Below are 9,134 nucleotides of genomic sequence, written 5' to 3'. Positions count from 1 at the left end.
ATTTCTTATGATTTTAAATCTGCATTGAACTTCAGATCAATATCAAAGTAAAAGGCGGTACTAAAGTCTGATTTTGTGGTGGATGTGTTCAAATTTGATCATCTTAATTCAAGTGATGAAGGATTCTGAAAGTCTTAACGGTGTTGAGCACTACTGTAAGGTTAAGCCTGCATGGTGTAAATGTTTGAAAATGATTAACAGTTTTAGAAATTTAGAAAATAAATCAAAACGTAATCAAATGTAATCAGTTACATTACTTTAATAAAGTAATTGAAAAAGATACACTACTATTACATTTTAAATAGGGTAACTTGTAATCTGTAACCTATTACATTTCCAAAGTAACCTTCCCAACACTGCTAACCTTATTGCATGTTCATTTGTAGGCGTCTCCCTTACAGACACAAAATGTATAGGTGGAGAGTATTTGAATGTATCATGCAAGTTTTGCACTAGACAGTTTACTGGTATTTGTGCCATTATTTAACAGCCAAAAAAGCATGACTTAAGTCAATATGCACTTGTGTTATTAGTAGATTACATGCACCTGATTATCATCGCTAATTGGTAGATTGCATTGGTCATTAAGGGTGATTATGGAAATGGAAATGGACTGGCTACGTCTGTGTTCTTTAATTTGCGCAATGCCACCCTCAGAACTTTCCACTCACATCGCCGCTTTTATGGGATTGCGATCTCATGCTTATTTGCCCTGTTTAGTAAATCTGGTTCTAAAAGGTTTGAAGCAAGTAAATGATGTTACCTTTTCTCCTTGTTGAATGACTGTATCAGGTAAGCGTGATACTTCGCCAACCTGCCCTGGTGGCCCAGGAGGTCCTTGTAATCCACAGTCACCCTTCACACACAAAAATACACACATTAAAAACCCAACTGTTAATAAACCTGATGAACATGTTGTTCTTGTCACAGAACCAGCTGCATACCTTCTCTCCTTTGGGTCCTTGGAAGTTCAATCCCATGTTTCCCTTCAAGGTAAAGAAACACATTAGCACTTTGACAAAAAGTGAGATAAGAAAAACTTGACACTGTTCAATTGCAGCATTCAAACTTACCTTTGGCCCTGGTGGACCAGGAGGGCCTGGACGCCCCTGAAAAACAATGGAATTTACAAATAAAATTAATTATAGTATTTGCAAAATTCTAAAACTGTATGAGCCAGATTCACAGCCCTTCATCTGAAATATGCCAGGTGGAGTCTAATTCACAAAAGCTTACAGCTGCACAAATTAACAAAGAAAGTGCAATCAGTGTCTTACCTCGTACCCTTGTGGACCAAAAGGACCAACAGGACCTGGAAGACCCGGGGGTCCAGGATCACCCTATATATCGTAACCAGAGTGTTATGAACTAGAGTTATTTCATTTTTATCGGCACTTCAAGAAATACACATTTTCTGTTAAATTGCTGGTACAGTATAGAAGGCAGAAATAGTCACAACTTTGAGATATAAAGTTGCAATTACGAGAAACTTTTTAGGGTGGCTTTAACTTTAAAGGGGTCATCGGATGCAAATTTTCCACAAGTTGATATGATTCTTTAGAGTCTTAATGAAAAGTCTATAACATACTTTGGTTAAAATCTCTCAATTGAATTGAAGCGCATTCCCTTCAAAAACAAAAGTAATCTACTGTGTCTTCAGCGGCTCAGATGTCAAGAGTAAATGACGACTGCTATGTTCCTTATTACATCCAACAACAAAACACCTCGGTCTCTTAGGAGACATTCTTGTCTACCCCTGCTCCGGCGTCGAAACAATGGCGGACTGATGACAGCTCACTCAGGGCGGGTCTAAGGTAAGATGCCAGTGTCAATCAACAATCGTGGGAGGGGCCTGCCAGTGTGACGTCACACCGCTAAGAATCTGAGAACGGCTTGATTTGAAAAAGGGGTTATGATTTATCTGGATTTTTTAAAAAAACACTGGGTGGATTTTTATCATTATAGGGTGGTTGTGTACACACACTGCCAACACACATTTCACTTCAAACAACATGTAAAATTTAATTTAGCATCTAATGACCCCTTTAAGGCGGCTTATATAGTAAAGAAATGAATCTTGTTATGATACTTGTTTGAAAGGGTACACAGTGAAATCCACTATGAGCATATCCCCAGTTTGGGTCAAATTATGCTTTGATTTCAAAATTGAGTGTTCATTTTACCCCAAACATTCATGGGAACATGAGTTTCACTGTTATTTGGAAAAATCTGGTTCTGTTGCTAATTGATTTAGAAATGCTCACCCTGGAGCCTGGCAAACCATTAAAGCCAGGATCCCCATTTTCTGAAGGCCGATTAATTTCTATGACATCCCCAGGCTCCCCCTACAGAAAAAAAAGAAAAGGTATTTATAAACATAATTTCACTCGTATCCTAATATGTATTGAAGAAAGTGTGCCACTGCAATGCAGAACATAAGCATGTGCATTACGGAATGAAATAATTGCCTTTTGTCCTATAGAACCTGGTGGACCCTGTGGAGCCAAGAAAATATGAATTATTTTGAGAATAATGACTTCAAATATTTCTGGGAGTGCATGACAGTATGCTTGCAATTTTGAAATGTGACATAAAGCAACACTTACTGGTGAACCCACTAAACCTGGAAGACCTGGACTTCCTGTGAATCCTCTTTCACCCTTGTAAAGAAAAAAAGTTAATGTTTGTTTGCTCTTTTTAAAGTTTTACTTGAGATTCTTGTTTGTAGTGTTTCATACTTTGGTTCCGTTACAGCCTGGAACTCCTTTGGGGCCTGGGGGGCCATCCTGTCCTGGGAGACCCTGTCAGTCAAAACAGCACATACATGCTTATAACTATTACTATTACTATTGAACAACATGTTATTCTATATTCTGTCAATGAGCAATGAGTTTTCTGCAAATTATGTCTGATGGAGGCATAATTTGATGATATGATCCAAGCCAAGGTGCACATATTACACTAACTGACAGTGAACTCCATTGTCAACAATATTCAATGAGGATTTTATCAATCAGTTCTTGCAGCCATAATGATGTAATCTGCTTAAGAAATGTCCTCTAAAATGTTTGTCTCTTATTGATTCACTCACTGGGATTCCTGGTGTTCCTGGGAAGCCTGGTAATCCAGAAGGTCCCTGCAAAAACAGAAACGGTCAGCATTTGTTGATAACTGTGGATCCATTATGAGCCAGAAGCTGTTACGAAGAAACTCTCACTCTTATTCCTTTAGGCCCACTCGGCCCTGTCGTTCCATCATCACCCTGTGAGAGAAACAAAGTCCAGTTTTAATAGAAGCAATAGTATAGCTGATCAATAACAGACTCGGGTTGATCAGTAATTATATATACAAATATATGAATATCACAGTGGACTGATGTCCTGACCTTCTCTCCACAAGGTCCAGTCGGCCCTTCTGGTCCTGGGAAACCTGGAACACCTGGTTGGCCTGTTAAACCTGGAATCCCTCGCTCACCCTGTCATTATAGTTAGGAAAATGTTTAAAGAAAGTCATAAAAGAGACCAAGGGAGACACAGCATCATAGAGAGCCATTATCATTATGGATGTACACAGAAGATCACATAATTCAGAAAAAAACAATAAAACAAAGTAATGTAAACATTTCATGTGATCCTATTAGACTAGCGTCTCAGATAAGATTTCAAAACTACAAACATCTAAGCATACAGCATACATTACCCAGTGCAGCACTTCTGGTAGCACAAGTAAAAATGAAAAGAGTCAGGCTTTTGTTGAGTTCATGTTCACTTCTTTTGAACTTTAAATGAATATGGTTTGGCCTAGTGAAAGGGCAAGAATAGCCACGCAACGGATGCATTAAATACATTCATATTAGCCTACAGACATCAGTCTACAGATGCGTTCCATTCGACCGTAAGTGCCCTACAAAGTGGATTTCACAGGCAATTCCAATCTGAAGGGAGCAAACAGTAAACGGCATAGGGAATAATGGAACATCAATTCATCAATACATACATATGCATATTAAAGTATAGCAATTTATATTATAAAAATTGACAATCTCCTTGGAATTGTCAATAAGTGTTCTTTTGTTTTAATGCTGTGAGCTACTCAAAGCTGCTAGTTGGTTCAGGCTTGGGGCCAGGATCTGATTTACGACATCCTGTGTCTTGGGCCTCTTGTGGAATTCTGGGCTCCTCAGGTTTCAGCCATGTTTGACCAAATCTTAGATTGTCTGATTCGGTCTGATATCCTACACTTATCTAAAGAAGCGTATTCTGTTATCATTCCTCAAACTCCTCTAATAAGTGCAACTCAAGTTTCATCTGTGTTTGATGATGTTGCAGGGTGTTCGGAATGAAGGCATTTTGTTGGGTGAAGTGAATTTCAACAGATATCCCGTTCTCTGGAGCATTGAACACTGCACAGGGACCCTGTCGACTGGAATGCAGCTTATGTACAGTACGTGGCTGTTTGTTTGTGGATAAACACTCACCTTCTGTCCTTTCACCCCACTGCAGTCACACTTTGGTCCAGTCCCACAACCATGACACGCCTGAAAACACAAAACACAATTTATTTATAAGCACACCGAACAGATTTTGGAGATAAAAAAAAGTTTGGAATAATTAAGATTTTTTAATGTTGTTAAAAAGACGTTTGTTATGTTCACCAAGGCTACATTTATTTCATCAAAAACACAGTGAAAACAATCATATTTTTAAATACTACTGCAATTTAAAAGAACTACTTTCTATTTTAAAATGTAATTTGTTTCTGTGGTGGCAAAACTGATTTTCGGCAGCCATTTCTCCAGTCTTCAGTGTTATATGATCCTTCAGAAATCATTCTGATTGAAAAAATACATATTATTATTATCTATGTTGAAAACACTCTGCTTAATATTATTGCTTAATTTAAATAATTCTATTCAGCAAGAATACATTAAATTGATCAAAAGTAACAGTAAAGATAGTTTTGTTACAAACGATTTTTATTTCAAATAAATGCTGTTCTATTGAACCTTCTATTCAAATAATGAATAACAGTTTCAACAAAAATATTAAGCAGCAAAAACTGAAACTCAAAATTGATAATAATAACAACAACTATTGCTAACAGTCTAAATAATAATAGTATTATTAATATAAAATACAAGTAGTTATTAGAAATAATAATAGCCAATAATAATTGATGATAATTAACTACCAAATGATTTCTGAAAAATCATGTGACACCGAAGACTGGAGTAATAGCTGCTGAAAATCGGTAGTGTATGGTATGCACACAAAATGATTGTAAACCATAAAACCACCTTCAGTCAATGTCATGAATGAAGTCTAAGCACAAGAACATCTTTACAGTTCGTTTAAATGAAGTTTCACCGCTCATCATCATCAGGGGAACAGTGAAGTCATTAATCCTGACAGTCCTTATTCACCTGAAATGTTTACAAAGAATATCTGCATGACATACTGACACCTAGTGGTGTGGACATAGAATTACACAGAATAGCTTTTATTACGCTACTGCTATAACCGGAGTCTTCATCTCTTGTGAGTGAACAAGACATGAAAACATTTATCAAAAGTACTATTCGTTTATGTTTTTTTTATGAGGGAAAAATTACTGGCTGAACAATTACCATAAAAAGTTAAACAAATGTACAGAGGATCTAGCCTATTACAAAGTGAAAACCCTGGCAAATGAATGCAAACTATGTCAACAGCGTAATACACACTGTTGAGTCAGAATAAATGATAATTAAATGACAGCAAATAAATGGACTGCACAGTCACAATAGATTGTAATTGCTTTCTCTTTGCGCTATAAAAGGCCCATGGGTATTTTTGATAAAAACACTAGATTGGCGCTATTTTCTTTCTGAAATTACTACTACCTCTTAAAACAAGATCACAAAGATCTCAAGCAGACAAGAGCTGTATTTATGTCAGATTTTGGAAAAATAATAAAAATTATTTTTTCTTGAGCAGCATCTTAGAATAACTTCTGAGGAATCATGTGACACTGAAGACTAATATGAATAATAATATGAATATTCAGCTTTGCCATCACAGGACTAAACTACATTTTAAAATAGGCCTATATTCATGTAGAACGTTTTTTTTTATTATTTCACAATATTGGCGTTTTACTGTATTTTTGAATAAATAAATGCAGCCTTTTCAAAAAAAAATTCTTGCCAACCTCTTTTTATCTTTTGAACAGTAATGTACAATTTGAGACAGACTTCACATCTTGTGTACTTCTATGTTTCCCTTCTATGTTTTTTGAGACAGAAACAATATTTTACAGTCTATGTTGAAAATTATTATTATTGCAAAATGAGATCACTGCTCTGAGAAGTACAACTATCTGTCTATAATTGTGGTTTCGTTTTGTGAGCTTGCGTGAGGCTTTTGGAAGACATAGTGCATAGTGAACTACACTAGTGAAAGCCACACAGAAAATGTGTGCATACTTGTTTAAGTGCACATATGAAACAGAACATCAGTCCTGAAGATCATACGCATGCAAACAGTTTTATAGCTTGTCTCCAGAATCTCAAGGTCTAAACAGACAAGCTTGTAATTTTTCTTAAGGTCAGCACAGTCATATACTGTCAAAAGTTAACTTTTCATTACATCAAAACAACTGACATGACAATGTATTGATCAGGTGTCAGTAACACAGGAACAAGGCCCTTAACAGTGCATGCATACTAAACACTACAAAACTGAAGTGTGACATTAAACACAAAGCTGCATTATCTGAAACAAGCACCCAGCTGAATATTTACACTGAATACTGCTAAAACAAAGCAAGCATACAAACAATGATATATAATGCTAGTAGGACAGAACTGGGCAGATTTCATTAAATCAAATGAGACCTCAATATTTAAGATCAAGGCATCCTTGAACAATATCACAATAGAAACAATACAAACCCCTGACAAATAAAAGGCCTTATAAAAAGATTCCTCTTTTTGCAGATTATCTCATGATGACCTGCAGAAAAGCGGACAAAAACAAATCCTGACAAGCACACCTGCTTGATTCAGCACCATTATGCTATTGAAAAAGACAAGCACAAAGAGTCCTGGAAAATAAAGGAAAAGATGAGCTGTGAGCACTGAATGTGCAATGCACTTTCTTAAAAGTAGATGACTATACTGTATGTTATGTGTAAACTACCCTTAAGATTTTGGATTAAATGTATATGAATGTTTGTGGAAAAGTGTATATAAAATGCTGTTTAAATTAGTTTTTGATATAGCATGTCACATCAAAGGACATGCAAACTTAAGTATTTCATGTCAAAAACCTAAATGTTCGAATGAACAAATACTGTACTTCCACAAAATGAATTCAAAAAATGATGTATTGATGCATTCAACAACATGCCAAAACCCATTAATTGTTTTATATGAAGTGAAATACTCCTATACTCCTAGCATAAACCTTTATGCATTTTTACAATAAAAAAATATTTTTTAAAGAGAGATTTTGTCATATTTTGCTATCCTTTGGTAACACATTTGTCCCCAAATTATATAAGTCTGCACACACACACACACACACACACACACACACAAAAGAAAAACCTTAGCATAATTCAATAATTCTCACTACTATGCACAAAACAAGTTCAAAAGTTTATACACTACAGTTCAAAAGTTTGGGGTTGAAAGAAGTCTCTTAAAATATAGTTAAAATATTAATACTGTGAAATATTATTACAAGTGAAAATTATTTTTTTCTATTTTAATATATTTTTAAATTGTAATTTATTCCTGAATTTTCAGTAGCCATTACTCTAGTCTTCAGTGTCACACGGTCCAAGAAACATTGCATATTATTACCTATGCTTTATATTTCTTAATATTACAGATGTTTTTGATCAGCTTAACGCATCCTTGCTGAAAAGTATTCATTTATTTAAAAAAATATACTGACCCTAAACTATTGAATGGTAGTGCATCAAACATGAGCCAACAATAGTTGCTAGTAAGTGTGGAAAAGTAGAGGAAAGGTTTTTTTGGTAATAGATTTTAATGGTGGTGTTGACAAATGTTTTTGGATGTCTACTCTAGAGGGCAGAGTTTAGATCTACAGAAAGATCAGATACAGACAAGTTATGCTCTCTGAGTCTATGGACAGATGGGGAGATGAACAGGGCCACTCTGTGGAGAACATTAAGCAGTGCAACAATTCATCCACAAAGGGAATGAGCAGATTCCAGTCTAGGGCTCGGTGGATCAGAGGTCCCCAACCACCGGGTCGCGACCCACTACCGGGCCGTGGAAGAATTGCTACCGGGTCTCAAGAACGTTCTGGGAAAAATGTGTATAGATATGACGCTCTGTTATTTATTTATGTTAATGATTGTTCGAATTATTCTGTATTTTCTTTGTATGCGATTGATATGGAGTAGCAATTTGACAATTTTAAATAGTGACGTAACATGTGACCAAGTATGGTGACCCATACTCAGAATTAGTGCTCTGCATTTATTCCATCCAAAGTGCACACACACAGCAGTGAACACACACACACCGTGAACACACACCCGGAGCAGTGGGCAGCCATTTATGCTGCGGCACCCTGGGAGCAGTTGGGGGTTCGGTGCCTTGCTCAAGGGCACCTCATTCGTGGTATTGAAGGTGGGAGAGAGCACTGTACATTCACTCCCCCCACCTACAATCCCTGCCGGTACGAGACTCGAACCCGCAACCTTTGGGTTACGAGTCCGACTCTCTAACCATTAGGCCACGACTTCCCCGTTTCACACAATTTCATGTTAAATAAGTAAATGAAAGATTGCTCTGATCTGCCACATATTAGGAGTTAAACGGATCGCAGTTGATCCGTAATACGTACGGATGAGACCCTACCGTTCGGCACGCACGTGATTCGCAGATTAATTTGCCAATTTACACGTACAAGCAATTTTAAACCACAAAAAGAAGAAACGAATGACAGCTCAATTCGTTACTCACGCGCTGTTCTCGCACACAATCAAAGCGCGCACAAGAGACATGTTTCAGACAGCGTATACAGACCTGATGCGTACACATAAAATTAGCCTGTCAAAAACCCTTCACTGCATTGTTATTCTCTGTGCTTTAAATATTTTTTTTCTTGCTTATC

General features: G+C 36.6%; 1 protein-coding gene across 1 annotated transcript in view; it reads right to left on the bottom strand.

Moving 5' to 3' along the window:
- Window positions 1-9,134, bottom strand: part of LOC107750312 (collagen alpha-5(IV) chain-like) — a gene marked incomplete at its 3' end in the record, with an annotated part of 39,311 nt that overhangs the window by 8,077 nt on the left and 22,100 nt on the right. The window contains exons 2-13 of the mRNA XM_016565636.1: window positions 4,478-4,537; window positions 3,386-3,475; window positions 3,218-3,262; window positions 3,092-3,136; window positions 2,739-2,801; window positions 2,607-2,660; window positions 2,469-2,495; window positions 2,265-2,345; window positions 1,278-1,340; window positions 1,074-1,109; window positions 945-986; window positions 764-856 (exon numbers count right to left, since the gene is read on the bottom strand). Coding sequence (XP_016421122.1) covers window positions 764-856; window positions 945-986; window positions 1,074-1,109; window positions 1,278-1,340; window positions 2,265-2,345; window positions 2,469-2,495; window positions 2,607-2,660; window positions 2,739-2,801; window positions 3,092-3,136; window positions 3,218-3,262; window positions 3,386-3,475; window positions 4,478-4,537 — 699 coding nt within the window. The remainder of the gene's footprint in view (window positions 1-763; window positions 857-944; window positions 987-1,073; window positions 1,110-1,277; window positions 1,341-2,264; window positions 2,346-2,468; window positions 2,496-2,606; window positions 2,661-2,738; window positions 2,802-3,091; window positions 3,137-3,217; window positions 3,263-3,385; window positions 3,476-4,477; window positions 4,538-9,134) is intronic.

The sequence above is a fragment of the Sinocyclocheilus rhinocerous genome, unplaced genomic scaffold (assembly GCF_001515625.1).
Source record: "Sinocyclocheilus rhinocerous isolate Xijiao unplaced genomic scaffold, SAMN03320098_v1.1 scaffold692, whole genome shotgun sequence".
Lineage (NCBI taxonomy): Eukaryota > Metazoa > Chordata > Actinopteri > Cypriniformes > Cyprinidae > Sinocyclocheilus > Sinocyclocheilus rhinocerous.
This window is presented reverse-complemented; position numbering and strand designations above follow the sequence as displayed.